General features: G+C 34.7%; 3 protein-coding genes across 3 annotated transcripts; all 3 read left to right on the forward strand.

The window, feature by feature from the left end:
• Positions 1–3,462: 3,462 nt before the first annotated feature.
• On the forward strand, positions 3,463–4,434 carry LOC125200411 (F-box/FBD/LRR-repeat protein At1g80470-like). The gene is made up of 2 exons (XM_048098055.1): positions 3,463–4,293; positions 4,378–4,434. Exons 1-2 carry the CDS (start codon positions 3,481–3,483, stop codon positions 4,432–4,434), a joined length of 870 nt encoding a protein of 289 aa, XP_047954012.1. The 5' UTR covers positions 3,463–3,480.
• Positions 4,435–11,724: 7,290 nt separating this feature from the next.
• LOC125200412 lies at positions 11,725–13,265 on the forward strand. The gene is made up of 8 exons (XM_048098057.1): positions 11,725–11,744; positions 11,844–11,891; positions 12,030–12,067; positions 12,230–12,277; positions 12,374–12,476; positions 12,750–12,865; positions 13,006–13,078; positions 13,149–13,265. The coding sequence occupies exons 4-8, from the start codon at positions 12,270–12,272 to the stop codon at positions 13,263–13,265; spliced, it is 417 nt and encodes a 138-aa protein (XP_047954014.1). The 5' UTR covers positions 11,725–11,744; positions 11,844–11,891; positions 12,030–12,067; positions 12,230–12,269.
• A 1,944-nt stretch (positions 13,266–15,209) lies between these two features.
• LOC125200403 lies at positions 15,210–18,637 on the forward strand. Its single transcript, XM_048098049.1, has 8 exons — positions 15,210–15,473; positions 15,588–15,609; positions 17,023–17,079; positions 17,164–17,245; positions 17,533–17,628; positions 17,775–17,899; positions 17,983–18,001; positions 18,165–18,637. The coding sequence occupies exons 1-8, from the start codon at positions 15,374–15,376 to the stop codon at positions 18,408–18,410; spliced, it is 747 nt and encodes a 248-aa protein (XP_047954006.1). The 5' UTR covers positions 15,210–15,373; the 3' UTR covers positions 18,411–18,637.
• The last annotated feature ends 1,096 nt before the right edge of the window (positions 18,638–19,733 follow it).

A 19,733-nucleotide genomic window follows, 5' to 3' on the forward strand; every position in this document is an offset into this window, starting at 1 on the left:
TGGGACCTTAAGCCTATTCTCTACTAAGCGTCTAGTACTCGTGAATCCCGTGAACCTTCCCATCCGGGTAAGGCATAAATGAAGCGCTTTCCTGCCCAAAAGCAGCAAGATGTTGGTAGCTATTCGCCCTTTCCTCGTCCTATCCCGAGGCTTGTCGTTTTTTTCACTAGGACGTTGATAAAAGTCACCCAAAACCCGACAACCTAATATGCATTAATAAAACCAAAATTTGAATGTCTTCAAATAAGTAAACAAAATGTATTGCATATGGGATATGGTAACAAAGTGGCAGTTTTTTTTGAAATATACCTTAAATGCTTCCACCTAGAATGTTGAGTCATTCATTACGGGGTCGGGCTTAGCCAAAAAATTTTTGTAAATGTCTAATAATGCGCGTAAAGAGCATGGACGTCTTGGAAACCGTATAACCAGACCTCTAAATCAAACCGGACAATCGAGATTTTTTGTGGTGTCAAGTATTCCGAAACATATACTTGTTCCTCACGTCACAAATCTTCCATCCCTATCCCCCAACTCCTTAAAAGTTTACACTTACCAAATGTGTTTCTATCCATTCGCAGATTATCAAAGCAATCAACATCACAAACCATACTAGTCGATTCAAATGTTTAACTGGCGGCATTTTATCAACGAGGAGAAGGTCGTGTGAAACGGCCTCGGCACGACAAGTGGGGCTTTTTTTAAAAATAGGTGGATGATTATAATCATTTGAATACGAAGAAAGAGAGTATGCCTTCAAGCTCAGGATTATTTCGGGGGTTGTGAAACATTTCGCGCCATCAAACTAGAACAAAAACACCAAATTGTTTTTAGCTTATACTACAAAAATATAGGCTAAATCTTGAACCACCGGAAAAAGTTCGTGTTTCACAAAGGAAAACCTACATCCCGAGGAACGAAAACACAAAAATTCAAGCAAGATAATAAATTTTTATCATTATTAAAACCTTTCTACGTGAATCTACAAACATTTGACACATACCAACACATTCAAGCCAAATAAACATAAAAAATTCAAGTCAAAACCATTAGAAAGAAAATAAAGATGCCCCTACTTCACAGTTAATCAAAAATACCAATCCATTTTCTACAAATGTCTAGAGCATTTTGTCTAATTTGAACACAACACTGTGCATTTCATATAAAAAAATACTAATCCAATTTCTACGAATTTCATATAGCTTTTTGTCTAATTACCACAACGCGTAGATTTCAAAAAAAGTAACCAATCCAATTTACCTCCAACTGGCAGCTACATTGGAATCGAAGATGAAAACGTTGTGATAGTATTTCGGAGCCAGCACCTTACCAAGCAATTTTGAACCGGAGACGTCCAGCGATTTGTGGATTTTCACGGTCGTGAAGCCCTTCCCCGGAAGCCCTCTCGAAGTCCTCTTCTTGATGAAGCCCTCTCCTCTCCTCGGGTGAAGCCCTCTCTCATGTAAAATGAATTTCAAAATGGTTTTTAAAAAGGGTAAGAATGAACCCTACCCAAATTTAAATTTGGGACAACTCCGAGCATGTTAAAGTATCGGTGTTGAAATCGCGATTATTATCATAGGAAATTAGTGAACAGTGGCGGGTCTTTTTTAAAAAAACGGGGCAATTAGTTTATTATGCAGGCTACCAAATCTATGTTAATTATGGATAATAATCGTATCCATGTTTAACGCGGATACCAAGCGTTGGAAAGTGGAGGAATGGTGGAAAGTGATGGGAAATGGAGATGGTGGAGAGGAGGTGTAGAGTGAAAAGAAAGTAGTCAAAGTGTTGGAAAGTGGAGGAATGGTGTGAAAGTGATGGGGAAATGGAGATATATAAGAAACAAATAAAAAACGAAAAAAAAATAGAAGCAAGTGGCGACCAACGGCCCTTCCTCCACAATGGAGGCCGATCGGAGGCCCTTCTCGTCGGCCAAGGCCGATACATCGGCCATATGGGGGGAGGTGGGATGGGTGCATCGGCCCTCCTCCACAATGAGGGCCGACGGTGGCCGATGGGAAGGCCCTCCCATCGGCCACCCATTGCTAATGGCCTTAAAATAGGCTGAGCTGAACTTGTTCCTCTTCCTTTGTCGTTTTCTTTCTCGCTTCGACAATATCTTCCGCCAACTATTCTTCATAAATCACTAAATAAAGGTGACGTCTTCTTGCCTCTATACAAAATAAACAAGGATTTATTCCTCAGCCCCTACCCAATTTTTCTCTTCCTTTTTCTATTTATAATTTTTTTGAAATTTCAGAAAATCAAGTTTAGTCCTCACCAAATTAGGGACTTAGAAGATTAAATTTTAAGTTGCGAAATGGCTTCCCGCATTGAGGAAGAAGAAGTAAATGGAGTATCCAATATAAATAAAATATTAATTGTTATAATTGTTTAATTATTAAATTTAAGGTTAGGTCTCGGTAAGCGTACAAAACTCGACATAAAGGTGTGCCTATAAATAAACTTCTAGTACTACTAGTTTTAATAGGAGTTAATATTATCTCTATTGAGCGAGTTTAAAGTACTCGTAGTATTTAGCTTTAGAATGTTTTTATATTGTTAATTTGAATTTTTTAATTCTTCCTTTACCTTTAATTTTAATACGTTATACAAAAATTATACTCCATTTTTCATCATATTTATAAAAATCCGAGGATAAGAAAATGAAGGTGAAATTTAATTTTTAATCAATTGCAGTTTTTTTCTTTCATATTTTATGAAAATTTGAGAATAAGAAAATGAATGTGTGATAATGAAACTTTTTCATTTTTTTGGATTAGGCCAAATATTACTTATTACTCAAAAAATGTTAACATATGTATGCAATTTTCAATTTTGTGATTGTGATTTTTTACATGCTATTAACTCCATTTATACTTTATTATGTTCCTTCATTTATTACATGTTATAAAAATGGAACCAAAGTTCTATTTTTATGGAGTAGTTTTATAATAAAATCTACACAAAATGAGCTAATATAATAAATGGTCCATTAACAAAATTACTAAATCAAATGAAACATTCACAATAGAAAAATGGAACATACAAGATTTTTTTAAAAAAAAACTTATTTTTAACTATATAAAATATACTTCCTCCTTCCCACCATAATCGAGCCACTTCTTTTGGCACAAGATTTTAGAAATTAATATTTAAAAAGCTAAAGTAGAGAATAAAGTATGACAGAGAGAAAAGTAGAGGAGTGAAAATAATAAAGTATGGGGAAATTAATTACTATAAGAGAAGAGATTTTTTTTACTTAAAATGGAAATGACTCATTATGTTAGGATATATCTCAAAAGGGAATGTGACTTGCTTATAGTGGGACGGAAGGATTATATAGTAAGTCCCTCCTTGAAAAAATTTCTGCATCCGCCATTGTAATCATGCATATGTATACAATCGATATTGAACTTACTTTTCAGGTTTTGTGATAAAACCGATATTTTTCACATATATGAAGCGGTTAAAACAATGAGTCTTGTCTCCCATAGATGGAAGAACCTGTGGCGTTCCCTCCCCGGCCTCCGCTTCCACTTCCGTCCCGCCACCACCCCCTTCCGCATCCACTTGGAAGATTTTACCATCCACTCTAGCTTTGTTTCCCAGTTGCTATTTCACCGTGACGCCGCAGCCGCCGTCCACGACTTCCACCTCTTATTCGACGGCCCTACCCCCAATCCACAATATCCATGCGGAGTTGACAGGGAATTCTTGGAGGAATGCGTGCTCTACGCCATCAATCACGGCCTTCAATCTCTCCGCCTCCACTGGCCCACCTACCGCAAACTCAGGCTTCCGCCAGCGTTTCTCACCTGCAACACGCTACGGGAGCTCGAGATCAGGGATTTGTTCTGCCCGGTTAAACTACCTGGACGCTTGTCCTTACCTAATTTGAAAACCCTTCATCTCCACACCCTCTTTTTGGTCTTCGACAATCATCACCATAGGATGGACCCCTTTTCCGGCCTCCCACAGCTGGAGAAGCTTACTCTCATCAATTTATCGTGTGATGGCCTTGTTATTATAAAGGCTCCAAAGCTTAGAGTTCTTGAAATCCAGGATTATTATTTAAAAGTGAAAGAGATCTCTGCTCCATTGCTTACCTCATTTAGATACGAGTCTGATATTGCTTGGGAATGTGCAAAGGTGAATTTCCCAATGTTGGAACAAGTCTATTTAGACATTCATGACACTTGTTACCATCATCACGATAACAACTTTGTTATGATGCTTCACCAATTTGGGCATGCCACCACAGTTTCGTTCACTGTGGACACTCTGCAGGTACATTTCTCTCTCTCCTCATATACATATACTAATAACTAGTGTGTTGCTTATATGTATGCTTGGATTGTTTGAAACTGATAGATTCTCCAATGCAAATTTGGTTCTTTTGAGCAAACTCCTACTCCATTTCCCAACTAGTATTAACCCCCGTGCTATGCACGAGACATAAGATTTTTCATATAATGAATATTAATACCAATGAAACTGTAGGAAATAAGAATTCATAACAATAGAAAGATTTACAAAATCAAATATATGCTTATCTTGTCCCACTCTAAATCAATAATTTACTTATTCCTAAATCAAATATTTCAAATTCAGTCAACAATTTTATACAATTAGCACTCGTGCTATGCACGAGACAAAAGATTTTCAAGTAATGAAGATATAATAACAGCTAAATATATTAAAATAAAGAATATAAAATAAATAATATAAAAACATATTTACAAATAAGAATATAAAGTAATTATAAAGAATATACATAACATTATAAACAACAACAAAAAGAAATTTGTATATCTATCAAGATACTGTAAATGAACCCATACATATTCAGCATATCATTTTATACAATTTTAATAGTATCTACTATCTAACATGAGTGCAGTAATATTAAATAAAAATTTGTCCCCTGAAAGAAATGAGACTTCTATTCAATGACGGAGAGAGTATTTATTATTATTATTATTATCCTACATGACACCAAATTATCATCCATTCATCTCAATATATTTATTTTTAAAAATATAAATTAATAGTATTAAACTTGTGTTGTCGTAACATTTATATGTCACATACATTTATCATATACTCCCTCCATCCTCTAAAAATAAAATTTTTTGAAATGACATAAACTTTAATGCAAATTTGGTAAAGAAGAGAGATAGAAAGAAAAATGTTTTAGTGGAAAATGAGTCCAACATGAGAGAGAAACTGACCTTAATTTTTGTTAATGGTCATTGCATACGACATAGCCAAAAAAAATTGTCGTCGTTGGAATCTGAATAGCAAGTTAGCAACTTCGAATCATATGGTATTAAAGACATTCGAGGAATCAAACACTTTATGGCCAATTTTATGGTCACCCAATATTTGACCCTCCAAAGTATGATTACCTAACCGTGTAATTATCATTATATATACACTTCAAAAAAAAAAAGAAATGTACTACAAATACGATTAATAATTTTATCGTACAAATAATTATATCTACAAATATCCATTACAACAATTTAATTATACCACAAGTTGATTTACAAATCAATAAAATAAAAATACACCTTTAATGTTGAAATTATAGTAGTACTACTAAACTACTTTGGCACAATTCGAAAAGCATAAAAATTGTTGATTAATTTGGTTTGTTTACATGAATATATTTTAAATTTTATTGTAATTAAAATATAAAAGTAACCACAACAATATTTGTGAAATAATAAATTATATGAATATATAAAAAAATTGGTAAAAACATAATCACATATAAGTATATATTATAATAATTTTTTAACAAATTAATTTTTCATTACAAAAATATAATTCAACTACTTTCTCAGGAAGGAAGCATAATTTAAATGGTTAGTGTGTATTAAGAATTTAATATTTTGAAATATTTTTATTTTAAAATTATATTTAAATTTTTTTATACAATTAGTGATAGTATAACTTATGTAATTAAATATAATTAGTGATATAGACGTTGCTATAATTAATTTCTAAAATTAATTACAAAAATATGTCATGAATATCCAACTCCTCCTATGATTACAAATCGATAGCTAATAAATTTAATATGGATAAATGTAAAATTATAATATCACTATATATTAAACAGCCCTGCCTCTTTCTCCTTCCTCTTCCTTTTCTTATTCTCTCCTTTCTCTCTCATTGTTTCTCGTAGCGTCGTCGCCTTGCAGCCATCGCCCGCCGACCTCCATTCTCGAATATTAGACACTTCTTTTGCAGCTCGCCGATCAACCGCTTTGCCTCGCCAATTCCTCCGCCTTCGTAGTGTGCCCGGAGTATTTTGGTGGTTTTGCACCACCTAATCCGGCGCCACCGGCATTTCTCTCACTCTCCTTCCTCTTCATTTTTTTCTTCTCACCCCTCTCTCTCGTCCGTCCCTCTTTATTGTATAGATTTTTATCCAATAATATCCGCTCTTTTGCCATTTCTTAAAATGACCAAAAGGGTAAATAAAATAGTTTTACATTTTCCCTCCAAAAAGGATAAAAATGTCTTTTCACCAAATTGTCACTTTAGAGCATCCGCAATGGCACTTAGGCCAGCCATAGGCCAGCCATTCTCTCCCCGCCACGTCGCAACACCAAAAAAACCACCTGCCACGCGATTTAGGCCGCCATAGGCCGGCCGCAATAAAAACAATTCAAAATATACTACATTTATGGAATTAAATTTACGATTAAAATACGGAATAAATTTACGACACATATACGGTATGGGAAAATTCATTAATTGCATTTAAAAAAGTTACATAGATAAAAAAAATTACATGCATAAATAAAGAAAAAACTATCTCAGTAATCCTCGTGCCCACAACTCTTCAATTATATCCTTTTGGAGTTGAATATGAGCATCCACTTGGCGCATGTCGGCAAATTCCTTGAGTCGGTCGGCTTCATCGAGAGTACCCTGTCGTACACTAGGGGTGGCCGTTCCGTGGCTTGGACCGCTTCATCGTCATAGGCCCAACTAGTCAGGTTGTACGCCTTCGTCTTCGACGATCATGTTGTGAAGGATAATGCAGGCGTACATTATTTGGCCAACGCAGCCGACATTCCACAAACGCGTTGGACCCCTATGCCGCCCATCGAGACCGGAGCACACCAAATGCGGCTCCACGTCCTTGCGTGCCGACTCCTGTCGTTGCGCAAAGTAGGCCTTCTTTTCATCACTTGTTTGTCTGATCGTCTTCACAAAGACCGGCCACCGAGGGTATATCCCATCCGCCAAGTAGTAGCCCATATCATGCCGGTTGCCGTTGGCCACAAATGAGACGGCTGGACCGACGCCCATTCGACATTTCAGGCTGACGACTCACCGATGTGGAGGTACTCATCCCACATATCGCCGCGCTCCGTAGGCCAACTGCCCGATTGCCGCCGTGCACTTTTGGATAGGGGTGTGGCCGGTCCGCCGCCGCATCGTGCCGGAAGCGGAAACACGATAGTGACGCTCCAATGCCCCAACGATGCGCATAAACAACTCCTCGCATCCTAAAACGCCGCCGAACATGTTGGAGGAAACCGCGGGCGCTCTGAAAAGTAGTCGGCGTACAACCGCTCATGTGCAGCTAAGTGATCCCGATCAATCACGCTCGGTGGTGGACAACGGTGGAGGGCGAGGTATCGCCTGGCCCGGTGGTAGTGCTGTTCCACCATACGCATGTACCGCTCCATCCCGCGGTTCATGTAGGCCTCCATAGCCTCGTTCATCCTCCGTTCGTACTCCTCACGATCCCCACCACTACCACTACCGCTACCACCACGTTACTCATCGCTCGATGATGCTCTTAAACGAAAGTTAGACAGAGAGAAACTCGTTAAAACAAGTGGTGCAAATGAAAATGGAATGAAAATCGCGTTTATATAGGTTTTTTTTTTTAAAAAATGAAAATCGGCGCTAGCCGATCGCGGCGATCGCGGTGCCACAATAGCGGCTAGCCGATCGGCTAGCGCATCGGCAGCGCACACCAATCGGCCAGCCCACGCCGATTGGCTAGCGATTTGCCGCTCGCCTGCAATGGTTCCGCTAGCCGACCGGCTAGCGCGGACATCGGCTAGCCGTGGCTAGCCTACCATTGGAGATGCTCTTAGATTAGGATAGATATGAAATGTCTCAGATTGATGAAAGGGTGTTATACAAATTGCACGTGTTTCGGGAGTAATAAACTACTCCTCCGTCCCACTTAAAATGCAACATTTAGAAATCGGCATGAGATTTTATGTAGTGTTATTTTGTGAGTGAATGAAAGAGAGTAAAGTAAGAAAGATGAAAAAGTAGAGATAGAGTTGTTTCCATTTTATGAAAAGTTTCATTTTTAATGGGACAATAAAAAAGAAAAATGTTGCATTTTTAATGGGACGAGGGAGTATTTGACAAGGACTTTGAACTGCAAGGTGGAATTTTCTCCTAGTTTATTTGTTAGTGAATACGTGATATGAAGATATGTACAACTATCTAAACTCCTGATAATGTAGTAACTCAGTTGGTAAGATATTTTTTCTTTAAAATAGTTTTCCATTGTTGATCTTTAAAAAATGCATTTTCCTTGGGATTTGATTTGCTTAGTCTTGAAGTATTAGTTTTTAGATTGTTTGTAATAAAATGCATTACTTTATTCTTTACTACATGATAAAATGTTAGCAGTTTATTACTTTATATTCATTACTACATATTAAAAGAACTTTTATTAGTTAAAGATTTCTATTATTAAGAAACGTAATATAATAATGAGTACTACTATACTATAGTTGAATGGTGGTAGTATTTGTTTTGTTCGGTTTGAGTGAGAAAAAAGAAAACGACAAAGATAGTTTGGAAGATGACAGCCATAAATTAACATCAAATTTAAAAAAATAATAAACTGCTAACATTTTATCATGTAGTAATGAACATAAAGTAATAAACTGCTAAAATTTAGTTCTGCCCAATTAAAGTCGATGGTATGGCACAAGTAGAAATATTTATGATAGATAAGTCTAGGTACAAGTGATTGTGGAGTTTATTCGTGCGGCCAAGAGACTTCAGTGAGTTGGCAAAGACTGGCTGTAATATATGGAGTATGTATTTAGTAGGTACTCTACTCTAATAGACCCTAGCTTTTAGTTTAACCTCTAATTATTCACTGATGTAGAGGATAAGAGTGTGGATGTGGATTTCACAACCAGGATTGCTAACCAATCAATAGGGGTTTGGTTTGTTCACCCAACATATAGTACTAGTATATACTTATGTACCCTTCATCTCTTTCTGATAAATTATACTTCATTTATCACAAAAAAAGCGATTCGATTGCAATGGACCGGAAGGGTCCAATTATTTACATATACATACTCCTTGATGCACCTTAAATTATTAATTATTTAATCCTCCTTGTCCGGAATATGAGTCCAAAATTTAAATTTTATAATAAAATTGAGTGGAATAAATTGGTGGAATGTGGGGCCACTTAATATTTTTGGTAAATGTGAAATAGGACTCTTAAAGGCATGTTCATTGTTTGTTTCATTTCTACTTCCCCTTTCACTTAATAAATTATTTTTGAGTTTTAGAAATAATGTTGGATGTGTTAATAAATATAGTAATAAAAAAGTAATGAGGAAAAAGTAGAAAGAATAAAGTATAAAGTGGATAAAGAATGGAATAAAGTAGAGAGAAAAGTAAAACGAAGAAAAAATTACATATAAGGAAACGACTCAACTATGAAGAAACTTTTCGAAATGGTAAAATGACTCAACTATGTGAAACAAGGAGTACGTAAATAGGCCTAAAGATTTGGGTAGGCATGGCCCACATAATTGAAACAAGATAGCAAATCTTATCAATTTTGAAAGAAATGAAATATGCTCTATTTCTTATGACAGTGTTGATTTACCCAAAATTTATATAGTTATGCATATTGATATAGTTACAAATTCTCTTAACAATTAATGTAGGTGCCACAATATGAATATGATGCAATTGCAAATATTCTTAATAATTGTAGGGCAATAATTTTCTTAAATATCTTATAATTTGCGTCGTTGTTTGGGCATAAATTTAAGAAAATATGCTTAGTGAATTAATTGTGTAAAGAATAAAATAGAAAAGTAATTAAGAAAAAAACCACCGGAATATGATTAAAAAGAGGAAAAGAAAAAAAAGAATAAAAAAAAATTTAAAATAATTTTAAATTTTTTTATAACTCAAATAAATATGATAATATAAAAAAATTTCGTATATGACTCATGTAATTTAAATTTACATTATAACTGTAATCAAAATATAGTTTAAATTACAATAATTATATTGTATAATAATTTAATTTAACTTATCTTTATTTACGATTACCTTTAACATAACTTTATAAAATGAAATTGGGTTTTCAATAAATCAAAAGACAGTAAAAAAAAAGACCTAGGAAAATTATAAATGGGACCCAAATCTTTTCCCCCTTCATTAATTTAAAAAATCAAGGTTTTTTTTTTTTTTTTGGGGTTGTAATAAAAAAAAACGTTTTAAAATGGAAAAATCATTTTTTCTCTACTTTTTTCTTTTTCTTTCTTTTTCTTATTAACTCTAAAAACATTTAATAAAATCTTGTCCGGAAAAATAAAAGTTTCATATTTATTGGGAAAGGAGAAGGAAAAATTCTTCCCCCCGGTTTACTTAAATGGCCCTTTTTCCTTTTTAGTTTGGGCCCAAATTTAAAATAAAACATTTTTTTGGGAACCCTTTCCCCAAATTAAAACCCTCAACCCTTTTTTAAAATCCATTAAAATATTTTCTTTTTTTTTATCTCTCTCTTTAATTTTCTCACCTTACCCTTTAAATTTAAACCCCTTTTCCAAAATCCAAAACCGGGCGGTAAGAAATTTCATCTTAGCAACGGAAAATATTATTTTGTTTAACCTAAAACTACAATGACCCGGGGGCGGATGTTGGGGGGAGCCCCCCATTCTACGTAAAGTAAATAGTTATCTATTTTTATGCATATGAAGCATGAATAATTTTATGCCAATATATAGAATTAATCCATCACTTTATACTACACTGTTTAAAATTCTACATTCTTCATAATTCTCAATCTAAGTATTTATTGTTATTTGAAATATTTCTCTTGAATTTTACAATTAACATTTATATATAATATACCCGTGTGCTTAAAATGTTAATTTTTCTTAAATTTCTAACTTGCACTTATCACGTAGTGTATTAAAAATATCAACGATCAATAAAATGTCAACACATATTTGATCGACATTTTAATAAACGTGTGACTTTAAATATCAATGTCAACATAATGTATTAAAATATTAACTTAAGTTTATGTTGACATTTGATTTTTTGTATTAACATTTTATCATTTGCATTTGATGAATTAACAAGTTAGCAACGGATCACACTCTAATATGCTCCTATCTAAATATATTAATCTGTTGTAATTAATTGGGAAAATTGTCCATACCATAACCACTTTATATATACATATAATTTTATTTATGATTAAATATTATAAAGAACAAAATGTAATGGGTCATGGATGTTACAGAGGGCCCTTTTGCGACACGTGAATTTTTCTACCACCGAAGTATCTAGAAACTGCAGATATGGGCCTTTGCAATGGGCCATAATCAAATTGGCCAACAACAAGATTGCTATAAATAAAAACTTCTAGCTTGACATTGAAGCGACGATCGACCAGAAGCAGTTAGCAATCGCGGGTAAAATTTCAAATTTCTCTGATAATGATTATTTTCTAATATCTCAAATTCTTCTTCTTCTTCTTCTGATTTAAGTTACTTTCATGCGCTGTGATTTAGAATATTGAAGCGACGATCGACCAGAAGCAGTTCATAAGCAATCGACATGTAAACTTTCGAATTCCTAAAATCTGAAGTATCAGAATTATTTTCATACGCAGATGAAAAGTTAGGTTAAAATCTGAAATTCGTCTTCAATTATCTGATTTAAGTTATTTTCATGCGATGTGGTTTAAAATATTGAAGCGACGATCGACCAGAAGCAGTTCATAAGCAATCGACATGTAAAATTTCAAATTCCTAAAATCTTTCATACGCTGATGAAATGTTAGGTTAAAATCTGAATGAATCAGAATTATTTTCATACGCTGATGAAATGTTAGGTTAAAATCTGAAATTCGTCTTCAATTATCTGATTTAAGTTATTTTCATGCGCTGTGGTTTAGAATATTGAAGCGACGATCGACCAGAAGCAGTTCATAAGCAATGAGCATGTAAAATTTCAAATTCCTTAGGTTAAAATCTGAAATTCGTCTTCAATATTCTTGAGTAATAATATATTTTCGTTTCATGTGTGTTTTTACGTCTAGGTCGACGGCTGTTAGACTATGTGGAGAGTGTCCGATGGAGCTGAATTTGGAGCTGTTGTATCCTAACCAGCCGCTGCTTTCAGAATGCGAATGCGGTTATCAGGTTTATATTCTGTTTTTCAACACTTCCTTTTATCAAGAAAAATAAAGATGTATTCTGTTTTTCAACACTTCACTTGTTATGAAGAAAAATAAAGATGTTGAAGGTGTATATTCTGTTTTTCAACACTTCACTTGTTATGAAGAAAAATAAAGATGTTGAAGGTTTATATTCTGTTTTACAACACTTCACTTGTTATCAAGATAGATAAAGATGTTGCAAAGGGTGGTGAGAATCGGGCATCCTCAAACTAATCGCATACTCCACTTTTTACAGATTTGTTTTGGATGTTGGAACAGCCTAGTAGCACGGTACAAGAAAGGTGCTGTAGGGACTTGTCCTGCGTGTGGTAAACGCTATGATAAGGCCAGATTTGTTTCCAGGCTACCGAGGTCAGTCCTTGCACCAGTATTAGTTTAATTAGATTGTAGGCCGGATTTGTTGCTAGGCTACCGAGGTCAGTCCTTGCACCCGAGTCTAAGTTTAATTAGATTGTTTTAAAGCCACTTATCTCATGTTACTATACTTATAGGCCAAAGCCGAAAGCGATTGCATTTACTACTGTAACTGTGAGGGGAATACCTCTCAAATTTGCTAATGATGCTGTAAGTAAACCATTTTTAATTGTATTGTTTTATAAGCTTGTTCTTACTAGTCAATCCTATACATCAACAGACTTTGATGAGCAATACATGTTTTGGGAAATACGGGAAGGTGACTAAGGTCTCAATTGCAAGAAAAGCTGATGGGGAAATTTTGTTCTATAAACCCAGTATATGCTTTGAAATGTGAGTATTTTATTGGTTAATTTACTTTTGTAATATGAATGGATGGATTCGCATCATGAGTCCTTTTTAATATCTTATTTTATTTCAGAGAAGCAACGTTTGAAAAAACAGAATGCTCTGCAGTGCATTAAAGCCCTGAATGGCTTCAAACTAGATGGATCACAGTTGGTGTAAGTATTGTTATAATGTTGTGCGTTTAATATCATTATTATAATGCAGTGCGTTTAATATCATTATTTTAATGCGGTGCATTTAATTATAACTCAGGGCAAGTTACGCGATTGGGTCTGATTATATGGATCGCGGGGGCGACGAATTTCCCGCTCCTCTCCTGGATGATACTGATGAAGTGGTCCCGAACGAAAGGGGAGCCAGTAATGTAAGTATCAAACGCATTTTGTCTTCATTTAATGATCAGGACTTCTCAATAATCACTTATATTCAATTCCTCATCATTTATGATCAGCGCGGACAATCAATAAGTGGCATACGTGTGGATGCGGAAGTTGCTGATGCACTAAAGATGGATGACTGTTGTGGGTGAGCTGGAGGTGAGCTGGACATGAGCTGGCGCTGAGTCAGATATCCGGGAGCTAATAGCTAGTCGGTTATTAGAGGCATCTTAACAATAAACCTCTTCTGATTTTGTATAATCCTTTTTTCTGAATGAGTATTTTGGTATTCTCGTTTAGGTTTGAGCTATTTTGAGTATGGTGTTTGAGCTCAATAAATTCAACAGCTGTCTGAAGCAAACTGTAATGCATGGCCATGAACAGGGGTGGACACAGTTAGGCAAAGTGTAGGGCTTTAACCCTTTCCCAAATGTTTTTTTCTTCTTTTTTCTACTTGTAAAATTTTTGAAATTTTCATAAGCCTTCTATAGCCTTTACTAAAGCAACCCATTAAAGACTAAATCATCGAGTATAAATAAAAGAGAAAGGGGCTGAGTTTGAGTAAGTAATAGGTAGTATTTTAATATTAAGTGCTATTTCACCTAGATAACAGGGTACTACTAGAATTTTTAAGTTTTTAAAAATAATTTGTAGGTGTAGAATTCTGTGACAGGTTATGTAAATGTAGACTACATACAAAAGAACTGTATTGCTTCAAACAATTTATAGTAGTATCTTTTTTAAAATACTTCCCCCTTTTTTATTACTCCCTCCACTAAAAGGGAAGTAATTACGAGCCCTTTTTTAAAAATTAAACTCATTCTTTCGGGGTTAAAAAAAACCTCCAAATTGTAAAGAATGAAATACAAATAATAATATGGTTCTGAAAAAAATATTTGAATTGATTCAAATTTGAAAAAGTAAGTTAGATACTCCCGGCCCCATTTTAATTTCTTAGTTAACGGGGGATTTAAAAAATACCCATAATTGGGGAAATTTTAAAAAAGAATTAAGGGGCCCCACTTTTATATATTGGTTTTTAATAAAAGGAAGGAAAAAGGGGTAAAGGGCCTATTACCAATAATTAAATATCTCAATCGGGGTCCTAAAAGGGGCACCCAAAAAAAGAAACAATTTTAAAAGGGGGCGGAAAAATATTGTTTTAGTAGTAACATATATCTTCGTTTAATGGACAAGTTAAAAGAATTTTTAATTTATTTATAATATTTGGTTTCTTCTATATTACTTTTTTTAAATTTAAATCAAATATTAAATTAAATTTTATTTTATGATTCAAAAATTAAAAAAATTTTTATAAAAAAACATTAATATAGGGCCAAAAATATTATTCATATTTTTATGTGCTATGTTTGCATCCATTTATTTTATTTAAATGCATAAATAAATAAATTTTTCTTAAATAATTTTTTTAGTTAGTACTCCCACAAAATATGGCAAGCTCCATAGATTTATTTTACTGTTAATGCGTGAAAATTTTTGCCGGCTCCCTAAATTTTGTCACGAATATAAAAGTCAAAATATTAGAAGATTCAAAAAGAAGTCATCCAACGACTTGGTAGAGTAGAACCTCCTCCTGCGTCAGTTTCTCAATCAATTTTTTCGCAATTACGCTTCCTCTTCTTCGTCTCCGTTTCTTCTCCCCTTGAGAAATTGAAATCGGAGCTCAATTTAGGGAGATTTTTAGCAGGTAGCTCCACAAATGGGGTCTCAAGCGAATATGGACAAGATGCAGCAGCGCCAGAATTATCGTAATCTCTGGCACACCGATCTCATGCGCACAATCCAAAATGATCCCCCATGTGAGTATTATTTTGTATAACTTCTTTATCTCTACGCCTAATTCGATTTCTTCGTTTACGCCCAATGTGTTTGTTAGGCTGCTGATTTAATTTTTTTTTATGCTTTTTGGGCAGATTGCTGCTTGTCGTTTTGGTGGTAAGTCTACTGATTGATTCATTGTTTTATGTGTTTATCGTTACTAAGGAATTACTATCTTCTTGGTTTTCTGCTCTTGTGTTATTTGTTTTTTCAGATCTGTGTTTCGTTTTGATTAATAGTATGCTTTAATTGAAGATTTCAGATGTTGTTATTTTAAAGCTCGGATTAGTTAACTTAGGCTTTGAGACTTTGCTGCGACTCAGGGTTGACTTGGATTAGTTACTTCATATACTTGTGCTTAATTTAGGATTAACTGAGTTTTAAATTTAAAGGCAACGGATTCAAAGATCATTCCAATCAACGAGATATTCATTTCTGAGTTTCTGCAAGAATGTGAGTTCAATTTAAAAATATGATGACAATAATAGTATCAATTTATCCTTTGAGGAAGCATTGTGCTTTTGAGGATTAGCCTAGATAGATAAAAGTAAAACTTTAAACTTTGTGATATTCAAAAGCCCTTGAATCTTGATAATCTTCCATTTGAGCTGATTTTGCATGATTCATATCAAACTGATATGCTAGGACTAGAGCAATGCTAATGAGGTGTCCAAACAAAATCATGTAGTATCTAATCAATCATTAAAAAGTAAATATCTCTTAGTGGCTTATGGCTAATATGTGACGGCGAGGAATGTCCTTGCTAAAGCTATGATTGGGTTAATTAAAAATTTTCGGGATTTGGAAGTGTGACTAGGATGATAACAAAATGGGGTGGATTTTCAGTTTTCCACCACAAAAATAAAACGATTATTGGCATCATTTTCTTCATTGTCACTTCAAATTTGGAATTTTTAAAAATTGAGCTGTGGGGCATGTGTTAGCTGCCATCTTCCGTTCGTTTTGCAACAAGATTATCCTCGAGCTCAGCCATGACCTGTTACTCAAAGTCTCAAACAATTTTTGGTTGAGTAATGAGGACAATGGTATTTCTTGATTCCTCTTGCGTCTTCGATTTTGTTGGTCTATACCATTAACCTTTGAGGAGTTTTTACTTAAACAAAAAATCTATTTCCTTTAATCAGTCAGACTCCCCCAGGATATCACAAACCATTATGGTTTGGGATTGAAAATTATTGTCCCTTTAACATGTTCAGCGGAACTCTTATCTGTAAGAAAAATCGTTTATCCCTTAATAGGTCACAGACTCCACCTCCACCAAGACATCAGGAAGTATATTTCAAGAGCATTTTGGCCCAGTTTAGGATTTAGCTTTGATATGTAGCTTTGTTGCAATTTCATAAGACCTCTCTAGGTATTAAATCGTTTGTGGTGGTAAGATTGAAAATTAAGCATGTATATGGCCAATCTTGACATAAAATTTTGTTTCATCCGCCCTTGATTCTGCATCTGCAGTGTGAAAACAAGTTTTTGAATATGTTAAGTAATTAATAACTTTCCATATTACAGTGGCCCCTGTGTGTCGTATATGCTCCGCAAAAGAGCACTCTACAATGACATGTCCCGGTAATGACCAATCATCTCTCATGTTCTAGATTGTAATTTGACCACCAGTTGCGGTTATAATCGTTATTTCTGTTTTTGTGACAGGTATGTGTGCTGTGCTGGGTATATGCCTTGCAGTGGTCGATGTGGTGAAAGCCGTTGCCCAGAATTTTGCCTTGCAACTGAGGTACTATGAAGTTCAGGGGACCAAAGTTTTGTGTTATAAGATTTATGATTTATGATATTACTGCCGCGATTTTAGAAAGCTACAAAATTTCTCCAGCTATGATACCCATTTCTATTTTTTTTTTCCTTTTATCTACATTTATGCTTAAAACATTTTTTGGCAAGGTATGGACTCTCTTCTCCAGTGTGCACTAAGTGCCTCTATTCTTGTGCTCTCCTTGTTTTGTTTGTTTGACTCCTGCTACCAAGCATTGCTGATATACGAAAATAATCGAAGTGCAATTTCAGGTTTTCCTGTGCTTTGGAAATTCAGTTGCCTCTACTCGGTTTTTGTTGCAAGATGAATTCAACATACAAACAACACAGTGTGACAATTGCATCATTGTACTCTCTCTCTCTCTCTCTCTCACACACACACACAAATGTACTTGTGTGCACTCAACCGATCTATCAATTTAACCAATCTCGTCTGCTCTTCCCTTACGACCTCCTTAATATGCAGCTTGACCAACTGCTAGTTCTGTATGTAGGGTTTCATGGTCTGCCTCCAACAAATTGCTTGCATTTTCTCCATTGTTGCTATGATCGTTGGAAGTGAAGAGATCTCAGAGGCTTCCCAGATTCTGTCATGCTTGTCGGATATGGTGTATTGCACGTAAGAAATTTTCACCATATATCTTGAATGTCAATCTTTTGTTTCTATCCTCTACTAAGTCGAATATAATTTGGTTTTTGCAGGGTTTGTGCTTGTATGCAGGTAAAGCCTAATGCCACTTTAGTACTTTATACCGTTTGTTCAATAATTAACTGCATAAAGAAATAGGTGAAGTTATTGCTGGTGTAGCTGTTAGAAAACCCGACTTTGTGGTTTGGTTCATAAGTTCTACTATCAAAATGTTTGTCCTTTGTGTTAATATCAGACACAGCACAAGATTGAAATGGACAAGCGTGATGGTAAGTTTGGGCCACAACCGATGGCAGTTCCACCCGTCCAGCAAATGTCACGCCTTGATCAGCCATATCCCTCTACTGTCGGATACCCTCCACCCGCATATGGGCAGCCAACTTATCCTCCTCCACCCGCGTATGGGCAGCCAAATTATCCTCCTCCACCCGCGTATGGGCAGCCAACTTATCCTCCTCCCCCTGCAGGCTATCAGAGGTGAGCTTGTGTTCCTTCTGTACCGTTGGCTCGTTGGTCGGAGACGGAGTTGTTCGAATACATCATCCGGAGGTTGTTGATAGATATTCATAAACATTTTCTGTTGCACATTCTAGTACAGTATTTGGTTGGTAGTCATATGAAGACCCCTACTAATTTTTTAAAGCCTTGCCATGACTTGAGATTTATGCTACTAGTATATAATAAAATGGCATTTACATGTTTTGTGTTTGTAACGTCCAACGTGACTCTAAAATAAATTTTGCACCAATTATGATAGAGCTAAATTTAATAGAAAGAAGGCTGTATGTATTGTATGGTTAGAAACAAATGATTGATCGAGTCTTAATGGGCGGCTACAATTGACGTACACGTTTTAATATCATTCCGATTAAATAAGGCATTATAATTCAATTCTTGAATTAATTTTTAATTGCTAGTTACTACAGCGAGTACACGCATATGGAGTATTATAATATCAGACAACATATAAATAGTCATTGTTATAATGTGTTCGTTCACATCGAACATGTGAGGAAGCTTCATCCTACAATTATTCATTATACTTATGGTAGGTTCAGGTTCTTCTCATAATAGTATAATGTATTGAGGTGATCATAGTGCTATTATTTTTTGCTTTTATTTTCACTTTTAATCAAATGAGATACATAAATAAATTAAAGTGATAATAGTTACTTACATCACAAAATTTAGTCAAATTTTGATTAATCTTTTAATATTTGAAAATATAATTATTCTTGTGGAGTACTACAAAACAACGTTCTTGATGATACTTAATTGGTAGTAGGATATTTTGATATAGCATTGGGGAAGTGAAGAGGCATTGCAACAAAATTCCCCACCAAAAACCATTGGTATAAGCATTGATTTAGTCCAAGTTAGAGAGATGTCCCAATTCAAATAACAATCAAAAGCAATCTCATCTTCACAGCTGGATTTGCTGCTCTGCTATCATGACTCCTTTGAAATGGAAAATTAGACGACAAAAATATTCTAATTTAAAATTATCTAAAGAATATATTGTGGGATGTTATTACTTCATGCCAAATATAAATTCAGTTGAGACGACGCCATCAAACTCAAACCACATCCAAAATGTGTATTTGTTTGGTTGCCTTTCTTGGCATATTAACAATTTACCCTCTAAAGGATAAATAATCGATTTTGTAACCACGTTGTTACTACTATTTAAATACAACACTAAAATTTAAACAAAAGATTCAAAAAATTTTATGTTGGCTAAACATAATGTGTGTTTAGATTCGTTTACGATAGCTTACCCAACTAAATGTATACTACTAGTAGT

This window comes from Salvia hispanica, unplaced genomic scaffold, assembly GCF_023119035.1.
Source record: "Salvia hispanica cultivar TCC Black 2014 unplaced genomic scaffold, UniMelb_Shisp_WGS_1.0 HiC_scaffold_953, whole genome shotgun sequence".
Taxonomy (NCBI): Eukaryota; Viridiplantae; Streptophyta; class Magnoliopsida; order Lamiales; family Lamiaceae; genus Salvia; species Salvia hispanica.